General features: G+C 55.5%; 7 protein-coding genes across 7 annotated transcripts; 4 read left to right on the top strand and 3 right to left on the bottom strand.

Moving 5' to 3' along the window:
• Nucleotides 1–310: 310 nt before the first annotated feature.
• On the bottom strand, nt 311–1,111 carry F5144DRAFT_207802 (uncharacterized protein). Its single transcript, XM_066782989.1, has one exon. It carries the CDS (start codon nt 969–971, stop codon nt 492–494), a length of 480 nt encoding a protein of 159 aa, XP_066645444.1. The 5' UTR covers nt 972–1,111; the 3' UTR covers nt 311–491.
• Nucleotides 1,112–1,596: 485 nt separating this feature from the next.
• Nucleotides 1,597–3,763, top strand: F5144DRAFT_569792 (uncharacterized protein). The gene has a single exon (XM_066788722.1). The coding sequence runs from the start codon at nt 1,890–1,892 to the stop codon at nt 3,477–3,479; it is 1,590 nt and encodes a 529-aa protein (XP_066645445.1). The 5' UTR covers nt 1,597–1,889; the 3' UTR covers nt 3,480–3,763.
• Nucleotides 3,764–4,053: 290 nt separating this feature from the next.
• F5144DRAFT_592106 (uncharacterized protein) lies at nt 4,054–4,628 on the bottom strand (the record flags this gene model as incomplete). Its single annotated transcript, XM_066790333.1, has 2 exons — nt 4,054–4,195; nt 4,267–4,628. 2 exons carry the CDS (start codon nt 4,626–4,628, stop codon nt 4,054–4,056), a joined length of 504 nt encoding a protein of 167 aa, XP_066645446.1.
• An 871-nt stretch (nt 4,629–5,499) lies between these two features.
• Nucleotides 5,500–7,122, bottom strand: F5144DRAFT_647123 (uncharacterized protein; the record flags this gene model as incomplete). Its single annotated transcript, XM_066792903.1, has 2 exons — nt 5,500–6,376; nt 6,440–7,122. The coding sequence occupies 2 exons, from the start codon at nt 7,120–7,122 to the stop codon at nt 5,893–5,895; spliced, it is 1,167 nt and encodes a 388-aa protein (XP_066645447.1). The 3' UTR covers nt 5,500–5,892.
• A 160-nt stretch (nt 7,123–7,282) lies between these two features.
• On the top strand, nt 7,283–10,059 carry F5144DRAFT_611768 (uncharacterized protein; the record flags this gene model as incomplete). The annotated part of the gene is made up of 4 exons (XM_066791704.1): nt 7,283–8,923; nt 8,982–9,677; nt 9,766–9,950; nt 10,021–10,059. Exons 1-4 carry the CDS (start codon nt 7,477–7,479, stop codon nt 10,057–10,059), a joined length of 2,367 nt encoding a protein of 788 aa, XP_066645448.1. The 5' UTR covers nt 7,283–7,476.
• Nucleotides 10,060–11,526: 1,467 nt separating this feature from the next.
• F5144DRAFT_569803 (glycoside hydrolase superfamily) lies at nt 11,527–13,367 on the top strand. The gene is made up of 5 exons (XM_066788723.1): nt 11,527–11,709; nt 11,763–12,138; nt 12,201–12,224; nt 12,288–12,308; nt 12,357–13,367. The coding sequence occupies exons 1-5, from the start codon at nt 11,579–11,581 to the stop codon at nt 12,867–12,869; spliced, it is 1,065 nt and encodes a 354-aa protein (XP_066645449.1). The 5' UTR covers nt 11,527–11,578; the 3' UTR covers nt 12,870–13,367.
• A 1,344-nt stretch (nt 13,368–14,711) lies between these two features.
• F5144DRAFT_207976 (uncharacterized protein) lies at nt 14,712–15,824 on the top strand. Its single transcript, XM_066782990.1, has 3 exons — nt 14,712–14,858; nt 14,939–15,226; nt 15,321–15,824. Exons 1-3 carry the CDS (start codon nt 14,771–14,773, stop codon nt 15,416–15,418), a joined length of 474 nt encoding a protein of 157 aa, XP_066645450.1. The 5' UTR covers nt 14,712–14,770; the 3' UTR covers nt 15,419–15,824.
• The last annotated feature ends 2,119 nt before the right edge of the window (nt 15,825–17,943 follow it).

The following is a 17,943-nucleotide window of genomic DNA, read 5'->3' on the forward strand; positions in this document are numbered from 1 at the left end:
GGGGGGAGGGGAGGGGGAGGCCGGTTTGTTGGGGGGTGGGGGAGAGGGGGTTTGTTGTGTTGGTGGTGGTGGGGGAGATGGGGGAGGCGAAGGGTCGGGAGGGGGGTGCGGTGGTGGTGGTGGTGGTGGTGGCTTCGAAGTAGGAGGGGGGCGCGAAATCGTCGGTGGGGTCGCCCATCTTGAGGGTGGGTTGGGTTTGGTTCGGTGGTGATCGGTGGGTTGTGTGTTGTTGGTGAGGTGGTTGTGGATGATGTCGAGCTGTAACCGGAACAGAGGTCAGTTTGGGGATGGACATCAAAGAGCAAGAATCGGGGCCCACATACGTGGTATTGTCCGTGCCCCGTGTTGTTCAAGACTGTTCTCGGCCTCGCGTTTGAGAACTTGGAGAGCGCGAATATTTCCAGGTATAGTTGGAAAGATCTCCGAGGGAGCCGCGGCGATGTGACTCCTGGAGGATGGCGAAGAAAGGGTTGATCTCGGTTGTTCTGGAGTCAGAGAGCCTTGTGATGTTGAAAATGGCCGTTTGAACCCCGCAGATGCCCACAAGCCATGCAGTGCAGTGCCTTGCAGATGGCCCATGGGGGCCGGGATCCGGGGGCTGTGCAGGGGCACCCCGCGGAGTTACACAGTAGGGATAGCAGTGCGAATCCAGTCTTCGCCAAGTCAGTGGGGGCCCCGTGCAATCCGCTGAGAAAGCATGGGAACCCAGGCGCTTCGTGCTTCGCTTCTTTGTACCACATCTGGAGACCGGCGACCAGGCACTGCAGGGCAATGCAAGGCAGTCCAAACACAAGGCAGATATGACCGTTGCAGCTACTCTGCTTGAAGCTTTGGCGATTACAGGTGATTAATCCAGGTTTGAGACCGAGCGGCGGAGCTCTTGATGTTTCTAGTTCCGCATTGGGAGGATGATACAGCAGCTGGAGCAACATGTGGCCGAGCCTGAGGTGCTGTGGTACTTCAACCTGCATCCATCAACTCCACTGGCTGCTCCAATGTGCTTGTGTCCTTGTTGGTGTCCCACTTGTTCGTTTCCAAGGTGAAGTTTGCGAGAGCATCATGGAGAGATGGCGGGAGTTGAGGGATTCTGAGCGACAATCATCCTGACTTCAGCCCAAGGCGCATTCTCCGGGCTGACACCTGATTTTCGGTGTCTGAATCGATAGCGCTCGGTCTGGGCTGGGCGACGCACGGAACATTTCGGGTGCCGTCTGATGTTCTCCCTGGCGTCGAACCGATCCCTACCTGGAAATGACGGCTGCATTTGCTGCTTGCCCAGGCTTTATCCCTTTCCGTATTATTCCCACAACAACAAAAGGCCCAATGCAGTTTATCCGTGATTGGGACATCAAGGTTGGGCGTCAAATGGCGGGCAAACTGTGCTCAGCCACAATGGCCGTGATCCCCCAGAACCACAAGGCAGATCCATTTGTCCAGCGCTTCCGTCATAGCCGTCACCCGGTCAGGTGAGGGGCTGTTCAGGGCTCAATAACGTTCATGTGGGGAAAGCCAAGCACAGCCAAGCAGTCCAAGCAGACCAGGGTGTAGTTCAAGGCTGTGCTTGCAAGTTGCGGCTCCGGGTGGTACGAACAGACATCTGGCATCGGATGTGATCAAAGACAAACATACATTTAAAGAGCCATCACCTCCGCTCTGTTGTCTCTCCGGCCACAGCATCGTAATATCCGCTTTACCATTGCATCCTCCTGTCAGGTCTCGCGAGATTCTGACCACACTCCAGCTCTTCGTTGCACCATCTTCGTTGTCGACCTCCCTTCGGTCGACTTTGCTTCCGCGCTTGACTCGCCGTTTGCTCTCCGCGTTTGGCACCGTCCATCGCCCAACTTCGACCAAAAAGTCATCACCCTTTCATCACACCAACAGTCAAGATGGCCTCCTACAGGGTAGCAGCTCCCAATGAGTACCTTGCCATTACTGGCATGGGAGTCAAGACTGTCAAAATCACCAAGGCAGCATGGGTTTGGCCCTTCCAGCGCTGCATGCGCTTCAGCGTGCAGCCGCACGATTATGCCATGAACCTGCAGGCCATGACCAAGGAGAAGCTGCAATTCCTGCTTCCTGTCGTCTTCACCATCGGCCCCGACGTCAACCAACGCGGCGCCAACTCGAGGCTCGTCAACCAAGATCCACACAACGCGGGTGCCGGTAGCGAGGGCGCCCCCGTCGCCGACGACCATGTCTTTGACCACCGCCGCGAAGACCAAGGGGACTCGCTGATGAAGTACGCCATGCTGCTGGCCGATTCCGGCTCATCCAAGAATAACGACCGCCAGTTCCTCGAGAACATCGCCAAGGGCATCATCGAGGGTGAGACCCGTGTCCTGGTGTCCAGCATGACCATGGAGGAGATCTTCACCGAGCGCGAGGTCTTCAAGCGCCGCATTTTCCGCAACATCCAGGGCGAACTGGACCAGTTCGGCCTCAAGATTTACAACGCCAACGTCAAGGAGCTCAAGGACGCACCCAGCTCGAACTACTTCGAGTCCCTCAGCCGCAAGGCCCACGAGGGCGCCAGCAACCAAGCCAGGATCGACGTCGCCGAGGCGCAGCTGCGCGGTAACGTCGGTGAGGCCCAGCGCAAGGGCGAGCAGGAGCGTGAGATCGCCAAGATCCACGCCGAGACGGCCGTCCGCAAGACCGAGCGGGACATCGAGCGCGCCTCGGCCGAGGCGGTCCTCGCCACCCGCAAGACGGAGCTCAACCGCGATGTCGATATCTCGCGCATCGCGGCCACGCGCCGGACCGAAGCCCAGGACGAAGACCTCAAGCGCGAGGTGCAGATCAAGCGCGCCGCCGCCGAGATGGAACGCCTGCGCGCCAGCGACGTCGTCAAGGCCACCATCGCCCGTGAGGCCAAGCAGCAGGCGGCCGACGCGCACGCGTACGAGGTCGAGGCCGAGGCCAAGGCCAACTTCGAGAAGGAGAAGCAGCACGCCGAGGCGGGCGTGTACAAGCTCAAGATCGACACGGACGCGGCCGCCTACAAGACCAAGCAGGACGCCGAGGCCTGGAGCTACGCCGCCATCAAGAACGCCGACGCCAACCTGCAGAAGAAGCTCAAGGAGGCCGAGGGTATGGCCGCCATGGCCGACGCCTACGCCAAGATGAGCGCCGCCCTCGGTGGCCCCGCTGGCTTCCTGCAGTACATGATGATCGAGAAGGGCACCTACGTCGAGCTGGCCAAGGCCAACGCCGAGGCCATCCGCGGCCTGCAGCCCAAGATCAGCGTGTGGAACACGGGCGCCGAGGCCGGTTCCGGTGGTGCTGGTGGCGAGGGTGGCAGCAACCAGAGCGGCGCCGCCGCCATGCGCAACATCTACCAGATGCTGCCCCCGCTCATGACCACCATCAACGAGCAGACCGGCATCACCCTACCCGAGTGGCAGTTTGGTCGCCTCGCCGGCCAGATGTCCGAGGTTGAGCGCGCCCAGGATGTCAAGCCCGCCGCCAAGAAGTGAGTTGAGGATTAGGGATAGGGATAGGGATAGGATCGAGACTACGGACAGTGGATGTGATTCCGCCAAACCATCATTTGTACTTAATATCAGATTGTGCTTTTTGTTTGTTGGTGGGTGGCATAGACTGGGCATACCGGTAATGGAGGGGTGGGGTGGACGGCGTTGATGGACTGGCACGCATACCCCTGAGTTTTTGTTTGTCTTGATCTTTGAGTTACCTGGAGTTAGCACTCCGCCACATACTTCCATATGTTGAATTTATCACAGAATGATAGTTCCCATTGCACTTAACATCTCCGAACTCCATTGTGACTAGCCGTGGATTGCCCGCTGAGAACTGGAACCATCTACATTGCATGGAACGGCAAAGAGCGTCCCAGGTCGAGCAGTTTTTGGAATTATCCCACCGTGACTATGACTTCTCATCCTTATTGTAACTACCTACCTACGCTAGCCATGCCCTGTCCATGCTCCTCGCTGGTTACCTGCACCAGCCGTACCCTCTCCATTAAATATCCCTGCTAACTACCAGAGCAAGCTTTATTCCCCTGTGGCACACCATGTCCGCCGCCATCTATTTCCTGCCGAAAAGCGAAGGGACCTCGTACTGAGTACGGATTCTGAGCACAAAAAGCTGATCGCAGTTGGCAACAATGGGCTTGCGCAGTTCCACCTTCCAGGTAGAGCGGCCACCGTTGCCCTGATCCCCTTCGTGGCTGGAGATCAATAAATAGGATTAGTATGTACAGCAATAAAACCCCCCAGTCCCGGAGTCAGATTCACGTACCTAAGACAAGCAGCAGTAACCTTGCCAGTCATCCCCAACTTAGCCGCCGCCTCCTCGATGATCCCGATAAGGTCTCCCATCTGGTAGTCGCGGTACACCACACGGTTGGCAAGGAACTCCACTTCAACGCTGGAGTTGCCCCTGGAGGGCTTCGCGGGGGCGGCCGTCTCCGTGTTCTTCGAGGTCACGGCGGCCTTCAGGGCCGCCGCAGCCTTCGAGGTGCCGTTAGCGGCAGTCACGGCTTGCGCGGTCCTTGAGTTGCCAGAGGTGGTGGCCTTGGCGGCACCAGTGCCATTGGTCTTAGCAGCGCCAGCGCCAGTGGTCTTAGCAGCGCCATTGCCGGTATTCTTAGTGCTGTTCATGGTGAATGAAGTCTTGAAGTAAATGTACTTAGCGGACGAAGAGATGATATTAAAAATGAAGCTGGTGATGCAGTTGTTGATTGTGTTCTGTGGGATGGTGGAAAGGCGAACCTGAGGAGAAAGCGGGCTTCTTATACCTTTGTTCGATCCCATTTCCAAGACGTGTATCTCAAGTCGTTGGGATAGGCATTCAGGAATCCACCTTTCCGGCAACTACTACCCGGGGCCCGGTCCGGATCCGGCTCCGTTCCCATACTTCAAGCTGGTTTGAGCTTTCTGACGAAGTCTCAGATGCCGCTTAGATTCAGTGGATGGCAGCTGGGGACACGAAACTTTCCACCTTAGTCTGACCTCACGTCAAGGTGAGCTGTTCAATGAACCCTGGGCTCTCTAGGCAAGGCGTTTCAAATTCGGTAGGCAACCGGGAAAGCTTGGTGTTTCCGATAGCTCGGACCGTGGTGGAGCCATCTAGCCGTGGGGGTTTGCTGCGCCGTTCGTCTATGGCCGCCTAACTTGGCATGCTATTGCCCGTCATCCCCGTCAACCATGTCAGCATCTTGTATTTAGTTAACTACCTACCTAGCTGTACACTAGGTATGTAGCCCTGGTCTGATGACAAATCCAGACCCAGAACTCTTATGTGTCAGGCTTGTAGCAAAGGCCGCACGGCCCGCACCATATCCCAGACCATCACACCCCCAACAAAACCCATCCCCCCTCACTCCGAAAACCTCTCCTCCCAAAACCTCACCACCACCCCCCGTCTCGCCAAACCCACCACCACCCCCCTCACCTCATCCGCCATCCCCCCTTGAATCTTCTCCGCCCTCTCCCCCTTCTCCCTAACCAACTCCCCCTCCAACACCCCCCTCACATCTAACCTCTCACCACCCAACATCACCAACCAACCCCTCCACCGCCCTCACGAACCCCACCGACCTCACCCCCCAAAACAACTTCACTTTCCCCCCGACCCAGAAACAACCGGTCATACAGCAGCAGGGGAAGCAGCGCGGTGATGCCGACGCCGCCGGCGATGAGGATGATGTTGGGGGTGGTGGGGGTGGGCCGACGGGAGAAATACACGATTACTTCAGGGATGTGTCCATGAAAATAACCTTGCTTCTGCGCCAACTGCGACGCTGTGTCTAAACCCGAGAAAAGACGATGAAATACCAATTTACACATTGAATAGTATTACCCCCATTCTAACTTGACCTCGGTGTGGGCTTGCTCCACCATCCCTGAATATACCTGACTCGACCTAGTTGCTTTTGCCAGGACCTCTCCCACACAACGGCGTGGCCGGGTCATTCATCCAGCTACAATACGAAATCCACACCTGCAATGCTCCCAGTGCAGTGGCGGCCATGCCAAAAAGGATAGCAATGGTTAGAGAAACAGCGGTGCACCAGTACGTAAACCGGGGGTTCCTTCTTGCTTCGGACCATCGATCAATGGATGTGATGGGCGCGGGATCATCGGCCTCCCTCCAGAGAGCGTAGAGGCGGTCGGCCCAGTATGGGTATTTCTTGTACAGGCCGCGTACATCCTCGGGATCAAGGGTGTCCTGGGGGTGCTCGTGGACGCCGTAGTCCGAGGGAAAAGGTTGGAGGAGAAGCGGGTCAAGGTGATGCTTGGAAACCTCTCGTTCGAGGATCGCACGGGATGTCTCGTCCCCGGGCTCGGGAAAGAGCAGGTTGTATGATGCGAGGGTCTCGCGCAGAAGTTGGCTTGGGAGACAGCCGCTACGACGGTTAGCCGGTCAGAGTAGGCTCGCAAACAAGTTCTGGTGGAATGGGGGATCTCACAGTGACAAGGCCCCGGAGATACTTTGACCCAGAGCAGGATCACTTGCTTCAAGGGTGTCGAGTGATACCCTAAGGAATGCCGGGTGACGAAAAACGTAAAGAATCTTGCGGTTGGCCTTCTTCAAAAGGAGAAGATGGTCGGTCAGGCGATGCGTCCAGTAAAGCTCTAGACTTGCATATCGAGTGAGATAACTCATGGCGAGTTTGTCCACGCGGAGGGGCCGAACATCCTGAGGCGGGGTGTCGTCGTGGGGATAGACACGAGAAATGTAGGCTGTTAGTGATTCGTTTGCCTGCCACCGAGGGCGAAACAGATCGCCACCAAACGTCTCCTCAGATGCTGCTGCGCAAGCCGTCATGAAAGCCACTCTGACAGCCAGGTCAAGAGCAGCCAACTGGCCCTGGATGCTAGATTCCGAGGCTCGATTGAGCAGTTCATTCTTCCGTTTGTCTCGTTCCAGCTTTATAGTGTTGATGAGTGCTGAAAGAGGAGTTTCATCCAACAGGTGAGAGCTTCGACTCAGTGCAAGGCCCTTTTCGCCGTTGCAGCACTTGAGATACGATCGTAGGGTCAGAGCCCTCTCTGCGTCCGCGTTCTTATGAGCCGCCGGCCCCCATACCGCGTCTGTAATGTTTGCGATATCGGTCATGGGGACAGCATCGGGACTCTGAGAAGGATTCATTTCGTAAGCTTCAGGTCCTCAAGGTCTTGAGCTGTCTGCAAAATACCAGCACCTCGAGCCTCGTGCTCGATCATGGTTGTACCCAGCTCTTTCCTATCCCCGGTCGTGTGGTGAAAGCCAAACCCGATCTGGCCCTTCAGCCGAAATCCTGGCGCCAATCATATGGTTAAGATAGGTATGTACATACACAGCCACCAGCCACCAGATACGCCTGGAGGTCTCATCTTGGTTCCAAACTTGCTCAACTGATTCCCCGCATTCGAAAGATCCCAGACTGGTAGCAGTCGCAAAGTGAAGGAATATCCATCGGCCCGCGATGATTACTCCCAGAAGTCATCAGCCGAAGAAGGTGAAATGACGACGGTTACGAGCACTCTACAACAAGTCCAAATGCAGGCAACGATTGAGACCAGTCATCTTAAGCGGGGGGCTCCTACACTCACGTCCTTGTGGAAATGGACGGCCACGTTGCGAACACTACAGCAGCAAGAGATCAAACTGAAAGGTCACCCTGTGCGCCAACCCCCTACTCGCGAAGCCAAAGGGAAGGGGATAGACCGGACGCCATGTCGGGATCGCGTCGAACTATCATCCACCGAGGCTTCGCGTAGCGAAGCAACTAATTCAAGCTCTATCGTGACAGAGGCAGCGACAACGGCGAAAGCCATCGAACCACCCACGAGGAAGCCCCCTGAGCCACCCTCAGCCCAGACAACCGTGGTCCCGGCGGCCACGACAGTCCCAACCATTCCAGTTCAGGTGCCGGTCAGCAAGTTGGAGCGGGTCCGAACGTTGAAGTTCAGATCTCGGCTCGAGCTCAACGCTCAAGAAATTGGCTTGTCGACGGCGGAGTTCAACAAACTTCGGGCATTTTCGGCCTTCGTTGGCACGGCCAACCAACGCACCCTTTTTGGTCGTCAACTGCCTCCTTGCCATCGATATGCCGTCAGTATTGAACTGGACGGCTCTGGCGCCCAGACATACATTTGTATTGATGGTCTTACCCGTGAAGAGGATATCCGAGACTTTCATGCGGTTATGTCACAACGGAAATATCGCAAGTACTACGAACCGTGGAAGCTGTGTTTCAAGATGGTCGAAATATCCTACACTTCCGGGGAAGACGTTGACTTGGATCTGGGGCATGATGAGCTCACGCTCTGTGGAACGCTGCTCCGCGAAGTGCGTTTTGGAGAAACTCGCATCTCGACAATCGGCGGGCTCCTAGAAGTGGACGGTTGCTTGGTGGCCTTGACAACCTCGTTCGCTCCGTGTCGTTTGCCCTTCGGCTCAGAGCAAGACGGAGAGGGCGATGTAACGGTCTCGTCCGTGGCAACAACTCTCAACGATATCGACTTTCCCGAGGATATCGCCGAGGCTCTTGTGTTCAAGGGCGAGAAATCAGCCACCTATCTAGTTACCCCTCCCACGATTAACGACGAAAAGGCCAAAGATAGTGATGCAAACCCGGCATCAATGTTCCAGCCCAATATTGCAGCGCGCATCTCTCCCGCACACGTACATGGAAAGTTGGGACACAAAGCGGACTGCTGGTTGATTCCTGTTCGTAGCCAGTACGCACTGCCAAACATGGTGTGGTTCGATAACCCTGTTGACAAGGACCAACAGCCGTCACGGCATTACATCACAGATTTCTGTCGAAATCCTTCCCTAGCCTCCGTCAAGGTAAGGGCTGGCGCCAGCGGCGCCCATTCTGGGACCATGTCAGTGGGGCCATCACTGATCGACGGAGAGGACGAGCCCCTCGAGGTCTGGACGCTGCATCTGGATGATGGAACAGGTGTGGCAAAATTCAACTCGGTTGGACTGCGGCTTGCTGACCTGTGTTATTGAACCAGACCTAATCCCCGGTGATTCCGGATCATGGGTTGTCGTTACGCCCACCCAGGCTCGCTGCGAGGTAGTCGGGTCCGTCGTCGCTCGTTCACCAGGAAAGGCATATATCGTCTTGCTGTCACACCAGCTCGAGGCTATTCGAGGCGATTATGCCGCTGGCCTGGATGAACACTCCGGTTTATCCCGGGATAGGACAACTGCGTTCCTACCATCCCCTCTTCGTCCCCTTCTAGGCCGAGCCCAAGACTTTTATATGGTTGGCGACGTAGTCAACTATGAGAGGAGCCTCCGGATGATCATATCTATAGCCAAGGAAAACGTTTTGCCCCATGATCCGCTTGCCGTTGCATTCAGGGGAGTCCTTGGCAATCAGAGTGGCTCAGTTCAACAGACAGATCTCGAGAAACTCATTGCCATCCATGGGCTAGGTCTTGAACGGGTCCTCCAGTCCACGCTGCGGGCAGACAATGGATCTGATCTCGCGCTAGTCTCACTCGGAGCGCTGTACAAAACAGTTGAAAAAGCGCTGAGAGACAAGAATGACGCCGAGCCTTCCCGGGTTGCCGCATATAGCGGCGGTCTCCCGCCCCATTTCTCCGAATCGTCCACCGCTTGGGAGTCCGCAACCACGAAGGTAGCTTTCACGGGACGGTCATCATTTTCAGCCCCAACAAAGGAACCGCCTCCAACACAGCTCGGTACGCTCCCTTCACTTCATCTTCTGAGAAACATACCGTTACATATTTTTTAAGGTTTCGCTGACTTTGATTCTGACATACACTGCAGATTTAACCCCGATACAAGACGCAACCACGCCACACCAAACTTCTCAGAGGCCCCTTCCTTTTCAAGCCCGGCCTACTCAACGCCGCCGGCGGACTGGAAGCGGCTTTAGCGCCAATACTGTTTTGTTGCTTAGCTTTCTAACTGGAGTCGTGGCGGGCGCCGGAGCCGGCCTATGGCAGCTAGGAGTGAGCGACCTCTCAACCGCCGAAAAGATTGGCATAGGTGTTGCTGTCGCTACTTGTTTGATATTCATAGGTTCTGGGTTTCTCCTTTACCGCCGACGCCGTTTTCTGAAGTATGCGAACGAGGAGCCGTTTGACAACCATGACAGGCTGCTAAACTGGATGCAAGAGGGTACAACACAAGGGGCCACAAAATCAGTTAACACAAGCACCGCAACGCCAAACACCGCCCTACAAGTGTAACGAAGAATCCCGGGAACTCTTACGGGGGGTTGAACTTCAGGGGGTTCAATTTCCTTCTTGGTTGTCGGTTTTTCAATCCTAGGAGTTTAACTGCTAGGTTTACCTCCGGCCACACGGAGGAGAGGAATATGCAGTGTAGAAACCGCGGACTTTGGGGTGTAAGAAGTTGGTTGCTGTTGGGGGCTAGGGCGGATGCACAAGTAGGGGATATGATGGGAGGGGCCTATAGTAAAGATGCAGGTGGAGACGGAAGTTTGTTCGCCGCTCGTTCGCACCCGGAACAGGAGATGGGATTACGGGGTATGTCTCTCTACCGCGACTGATGCCTGGCGCGAAACTTAGGCGTTCTTTGCGCGAAGCAAAATCTCGTGCCGGCAAAATATCCGGAGGGCAATTGCCAAATTTGCCGGGTCGATACGAGTCGTGATCACAGTCGTATCAAACGGGATTTTGCCCAACAGCAACTTGTATTGTACCTAGGTAGTTTTCGTTGTGGTTCAAAGAATGCCGTCGGTTTCTCGGCTTGATTCCCTATCAGTTTTGTGCATCGAACAGGGTGGAGACTCCAATGAGCAAGCAACCCTTAAAGCAACCCTCAAATCGAAGTTGAATCGCTCAGCAAAACCCTGTTCCAACCCGCCAACCCAGCGCCCCCAACCTCAGTCCTCAGCATCCCTCCCAAGCAACCCAACCCCCAAAAACAAAAACAAAACAAAACAAAACCAACAACCTCCCCCCCAAAAATGAGCACCTTCCTCAACCTCCCCTCGCCCCCCCTCCCCCCGCACCTCGCCACCCTCCGCGCCGCCGCCCTCCGCCAAGAGCCTAACTCCGGCTTCTCAACCAACATGCGGCCGCTCCGCACCCGACGCACCGCCGCCGCCACCTCCCCCGGACCCGACCCGCCCACCAACGAGACCATGCTGCAGGGCTTCGAGTGGTACGTGCCCGCGGACGGCGCCCACTGGCGGCGGCTGGCGCGCGTGCTCCCCGCGCTGGCAGGGCTGGGGGTGAGCAAGCTGTGGATTCCGCCGGCGTGTAAGGCGGCGCACAGGGAGGGGAATGGGTATGATGTGTATGATTTGTGGGATTTGGGGGAGTTTGAGCAGAAGGGGGGGGTGGCGACGAAGTGGGGGACGAGGGGGGAGTTGGAGGGGTTGGTGGAGGTTGCGCGGGGGGTGGGGGTGGGGGTGCTGTTTGATGCGGTGTTGAATCATAAGACGGGGGCGGATTATTATGAGATTGTGAGGGCGGCGAGGGTTGATGAGAAAGATCGGAGGAGGGTGGTGGATGAGGAAGGGAGGGGGGTAGATGAGGAAGGGTGGTGGGAGGGGATTAGCGCGTGGACGGGGTTTGACTTTCCGGGTAGGGAGGGGAGGTATAGCAGGATGAGGTGGACGCACGATCATTTTACTGGGGTGGATTATGATTATGACACAGAGAAGCATGGGATATGGAAATTTGACGGGAAAGAATGGGCTGATGATGTTGATGAAGAGCTGGGGAACTATGACTTTCTGTGGGTTTCACCCCCTCCCCGATCCCGATGTAAGACTGACACCGTGAACAAAGAATGTTTGCGGACGTCGACCACAATCACCCGGACGTCAGGGCGGACCTCTTTCGGTGGGTGGAATGGCTCCTCCAGCAGATGAGATTTGGTGGCTTGCGCCTTGACGCCATCAAACACTACAGCTTCCGCTTCCTCCGGGACTTCGTAACTCACATCAGGGAACATGTGGACCCAGACTGGTTCATTGTGGGCGAGTACTGGCGTGAAGACTCTGAATACCTCGCCAGATTCATCGAGTTCATGGGACACCAGATATCGTTGTTTGATGTGCAGCTGGTGTCAAATTTCAGCAAGGTTTCCAGCCTGGGGGAGCAAGGGGATCTGACCAAGGTGTTGGACGATTCCCTGGCCTTGTGGAAACCAGATAACGCTGTGGTGAGCAAGTTATTCTGCCCCTGGCTGGTTTAAATACTAATAATGCCCCCCGAACTTCTCAGACCTTTGTTGTCAATCATGATACTGTAAGTCTCTGAAACCGACCAAATCAACAAGCAGTGTGTCCCGCTAATTTATCCTTCGTGCAGCAAGCAGGGCAGTCCCTAGAGGTGCGTATATTTCCAGAGCACCGCCAACACCACTAACAACTCTCCTAGCTCCCGGTCGCTCCTTTCTTCATCCCTCTCGCCTACGCCCTCATCCTCCTGCGCGCCAACTCCGGCCTCCCCTGCGTCTTCTACGCCGACCTCTTCGGCTCCGTCGGGCAGCACCCCGAACCCGGCTTCACCAACCTCATCCCCCCCACTTCCGGAGGCCTCGCCTTGCCCAAAATGATGATGGCTCGCAAGCTCTGGGCATACGGCGCACAGTATGACTATTTCGACGACCCCCGCTGTGTGGGGTTCACACGTCTGGGACACCACTCCAAGTCCGGTGGCCACGGCCTGGCTGTGGTCATGACGAATGCCTGGGAGTACGCGACCAAGTCCATGTTTGTGGGCCGGCACCATGCGGGAGAGGCGTGGACGGACTTGCTCAGGTGGTGTCCAGGCCAGGTGGTCATTCGTGACGATGGCTGGGGGGATTTTCCCGTCGGCCATCGTAGTGTTGCCGTTTGGGTGAATACTCAGGCCGATGGCAGGGCGGAAGTGGATACGCTTGTGTTGTGAGTGTGGCCTCTCTAATGCGTCTATCCGCGCTTTGCGTTGAAATATCTAATGGCATCTAATTTTTAGTGACTTCAACATTTATGGCGACGACCACGCCCAAGGGGCTGCGCCGAGAGAAGCTACACCGGATGAAACTTCGTAGGCAGCTGCCGCCGAAACAATCCTCATGTGTTGGCGGGGCCTTTTCGGGTGTTTCACCGATAGGTGGTCTGGGACCGGGGCAGGCAGGACATGTATCTTTTGGGCACCCGGGTTGCGGTGACAAGCATTATGGAAGTAGTGTATGAAGATCGGGTTCCCGCCTCAAGAGTTCACAGGAATGGAATCGAGTTCCGTCGCAGTCAAGTCAAGGCCCATACTAAACGTTAGATCGATGCGAGGTCATGGGTTGTTTTGAGTACCTAGCTTGTTCCCCTCTCCAGGATTGTTCATGCCGAACCATGCAACGTGTCCTAGGCCCCCGGCCCTCCTTTAGTTGACAGTTAGGAAAGTCATGTTGGTAAAGAAATACCCATTCCATGCTTATTCCAGCCGATTTGGCTTTTAACACGAACTGAATCATGGCGGATTCTCTGGGTACGTCATCGTCCGATTACCAACATGCTTATACCTGGGTGTCCAATGTTCCTGGTTCTCACCCCTCACGGTAACCCCTCATGCGGCATGCGACGGCGAGTTCCGCCCGTCCGTGCATTCATCTGAGATCTGAGCCGCAGGGTCGTCCCAACTTTCATCTCGCCGTTGGCCAACTTCGATCTCTAATTACAACCCAATTTGGCTGGCCCTCGCCCAAGTCTCTCAAAGCCACGTCTGCCCGGCTGTTGGGGAGGGTGCCACCCGGGATCGCGTGCAGGAATGCAAAACGGATTTGCCTGTGAATGTTGTGGAATCATTGGGACTCACGGAAAGACCACTGGATTCCGTGGTGGTTGAGGCAGCGACTTTGTTCAGTCAGTCGGGCCATCATTATTCTTAGGCACGTATGGGACGTCGGGTCAAGTCGGGGTTTGGGCACGGATGCAGGAGCCGCGGTGCGGTGAGGGAGTGCCCGGGAGTCGCCTGCGGAGGTTGTTCAAAGGAAGCACATCACGATATAAAGTCGAGAACATATGTGTAACACGGCGGTCGTTGCCACATCACGCGACTTCATTGACGTCGACCTCGATCATTTACGTGTCCTGAAGCTGCTCTCTTCGCCTCAAGAAGCTCCGCATCGGTGAGATGCCGTGCTCCTCGCTCCGCGCCGAGGTTGCAGCAGCTCGACGAAGGAGGAAAGGGCAAGGGGAAGCTCAGGGAAGAGACAAGGGATGGAAGGCAGCGATTGACCAATGGCTAGCTCGCCCCGCAAGCCAGCCGAGATTGGCCGCCCATCAAGTCTCGTGCGCTTCCTTTCCCCATTTCCCCATGGAGAAATGGCACAGTGGCTTGGCTTGGCTCGTCAGGGTCAGCACCACTCCAGCGCTCAAAAGTCTCAGGACTCCCCAAACCTCGGGATCTTGTGAGCGGGAATGGAAAAGCAATTGGCGTCAAACAAACCAGTTCGGTTTTTGGAAGCATGCTTTCGGGATAAAAACATGCACCGAGTCAAGCCGAGTCTTTGATTCGAACCGTTTTGGATGGGGAAATGGACTCGCGATTTCCCCAGGTTTCCTCCTCGCACGGCTCCTGCCGGAACAAAACAAGTCTGGTACGCCCCTTCCTGCGATTGGTTAGCTTGATTGCCTTTTCCTTGTCATTGCATTTCTGTTGTGACACCTTGATGCCTCAGGAACCAGTCCCCGCACGAGACTGCCACCCCCTCTCGTTCCCGCCCTCTTCTTCCTCCTTTCTATTTTATCCAACATCCGACCATCGCTGTCACACACTTTCCTCCCATCAATTCCATCCAACAACCTCCAAAAATGTTCGCCTCAAGCCGGTTGCCCGGCGTCGTCGCCCGTATGGGCATGAAGCAGCCTACTCGTTTGATGTCAACGGCACAAGGACAGGGTACGTTCTCCACTGAGTGGGCCGACCGTCAGCTCCACTGGCCCAGAATGCGTTATTTACCAGTGCCATCTCAACTCTAGCTCGCGTCCCAAGCTCCATCATCTCCACAATCTCCACTGCTCGCCAGGCGGCTGGGCGTAACGGACTGCTGCTGAATGGCGGCCGGAACACTTTTGCCTCGACCATGATCCGTGGCACGATGCAATCCCGAAACGTCGTCGTTGAGTCGACCGCCGCCGCGATTGTCACGGCTGCCAAGGTCCACGGTGCCGGAGCTGCCACTATCGGCCTCGCGGGTGCCGGTGTTGGAATTGGCACAGTTTTCGGTTCGCTCATCAGCGGTGTTGCTCGCAACCCGGCCATGAGAGGTAAGACGACTTGACTGACAGCCCTCAGCCGCACCCCACAACCCTATTCCCCGGCGCAGCGGGGACGCAAGCTGACAGATCTTGGCAATTGCAGGTCAACTTTTCTCGTACGCCGTTTTGGGCTTTGCCTTCGCCGAAGCCACCGGCCTGTTCGCCCTGATGGTTGCTTTCCTCCTCCTCTACGCCTACTAAACAAAGTCCCGGGCACCCGCGAATTGCGACTCGCGTTCGTCTGATCGGGGGAAATGGGTGGCAGACATGGGGTCCTCGAGCAGGTGGAGACAAAGCCGTTAACCACGCGAGCGGCTGCCGTTTTAGCGCTGGTCCACCCACGATCCCGCTGGAGTCAGCCAGGCCCCCTGGTCCCCCGCAATTTTGGTGGATCAGGTCTCCGGAATGGAGACCAGCGGTGATTTGTAGCATAGAAAGACGATAAAGATGGCTTGTAATTGAGGCTATAAAATGGGTTGACTGCAATAATTTTTCCCCTTCTGTGTGCATCGAGTGGTCAGCGCCCGATTGGGCGGGGAGCAGAGCTCTCAAATTTTTTTCCCGCACAAATGACGCGTTCCACATTTGGTAATGCAACATGAGCAACACCCAACTCACAGAAAAATCGAACTTATCGAAGTGGCATCACCAGCATCAACCACCAACACTGGGACGCCTGCAAAAAGCGCACCCAACTGGATAGTTTCAAGATGCAGCCTATTGGATATCCGTGAGCATGGCCCCCGAAACGCCACGCTTTGTGCCCTGAACCGGCAAACAACACAACCCACGACCAGCCAGGAGGCTATTCACAACGTGGTTATCATTGGATATTCTGTACGAATCAGTGAATTTACTAAAGTCAGACCCAGGATGTCTATTGCATGCCGACAGGCCGGTGCAACCCGGGAACTGTTTTACCTTCCAGAGGGAAGAGAGCTGTAGGTGAAGGTAGTGGAAGTGGGCACACCCCCCTTACCAGCTCGACGACTGGCCAGCGAGGTTCGGTCCTCCAATTTACTAGACCATCTATTCACAGAGGACGATCTCTGTTTTTGGCATTGCATTCACTCTGCGGGTATGAGGCTGCCGCGGCTGTCAGATTTCGGGCCCCAACGCCCAGTACCATGAGCTCAACAACCTCGAGGCCAAGGAGCAACTTAGGTGCTTTCCTTAATCTTGAATTTTTGAGACGGAGGCACCAGTCAGAACCGGATGCGGCGATGTGGTGTTTAAGATAGGGGGCACGGCGTCGGCTGAACAAGGCGTGGCTGTTCGTGTTGCTGTGGCCTCGCCGGCAGCCTTCAATTACTACAGAGGCTTGGTCTGGCTTTTTGGCTTCTACAAGGTAATCCGGCTATGGTAGAGTACTCCAGTGCTCTGGCTTAGAGGTGCGCGTATACTTGTCTAATACCAGACGATGGTAGCGCTGGTAACAGTAGGAAGGCGAGGAGTAGTTGCAATGGACAAGGCTCTTTGGGAAGGACTCGTTTTATATCTGCATTACCGAAGCGCCTCCACGCAGGGGACGGGGCCATTCCCACTTTGCAAGTTGAGTCTGCCGAGTCTTGTCTAGATGGAGGATGCTTTAGTCTTTCCGTTTCCGCGTTGCATTTCGCGATTATACAGTCAGACTCAGGGGCAATCTCAGTTCGGAGGTCTGACAACAGAACCGCCACTTTTTCTGGTCACACATGACTGTAGCACACATGAGAGCTGGAAGTCCATTAGAGCTTGCGGTTACGCCTGAGCAGAGGGCGACACTAGTTGGCTTCTTGATCAAGCGTATTATAAGTTTGTGTTTCCTTACCGTATCTAAAAGGCAGTTAGATTTGAAAGAGGGCGTTTTGCATATGCTCCGGCAGTTTTGCAATCCAGTTCTGGCACCACAGGTTGGTTGGCAAGGGAAGTCCACAACACAACGTCCGCTGGGCTGGGAATGCGAGTCAAAGGTACTGTGCTGTCCTTCCGCTAAATGCCTATACTACACGCAAAGATTTCTCTTGGATACCATTTCATCCACCATCCCACAAGGGGTGGGTACGGGGATGGAGGGAAGGATGGAGGTGAGGTCTCCGAGTCTACTTGTGACTGCCAGTCCCTAGGCCGCCCGAGACTTGCAATCCGAGATGCCTTTGGCCGGTATTGCCGAGGTGACATACCAGCACAGGATCATACGTTCTGGGTGGCCCTTAGAACTATGAGTAAATCGATGGCGACTGACCACGCCAAAGAATGGAGAGCTTTTGGCATTGTCTACCTGGCCAAGTTTCAAGCTGTCTCGGCAACACGTTGCATGTGAAGCGCAATAGCCTTCGGCTTCGGAACTGCAACAAAACCAGCAAGTAGGAGAATGGTCATGTTTCTTCGACAGGTAATTGGCTCTGCAGCGTGCTAAGTTTAACCCTTCTGTTGGTAAGGGTGTTTGTGGTCCGTATAGAGGATTGACTGATCATCTAGGGCTGGCTCTAGAGTTAGGGTTTAAGAATGAAAAGCTATTAGCTTTTGAGCATCAATTTCCTTCGCGCTTTGGTGCCAGGTGGTAAGCCACCTTGTCACCTTGTGGTATCTTTCATAGAACCCCTGTATCAAAGTAGTCGCTAGGCACGAGGATATATACACAGAGTTTGTCATGAAGGTGGAAGTCCATGACCCCCCCACCTATCGGCTTTAGATTCATTTCCTCATGTTCAAGTTTATATGAGGCAGGTCGATGGTTAGACCCG

This window comes from Chaetomium tenue (genome assembly GCF_020726465.1).
Source record: "Chaetomium tenue strain MPI-SDFR-AT-0079 chromosome Unknown F5144scaffold_3, whole genome shotgun sequence".
Classification (NCBI taxonomy): domain Eukaryota; kingdom Fungi; phylum Ascomycota; class Sordariomycetes; order Sordariales; family Chaetomiaceae; genus Chaetomium; species Chaetomium tenue.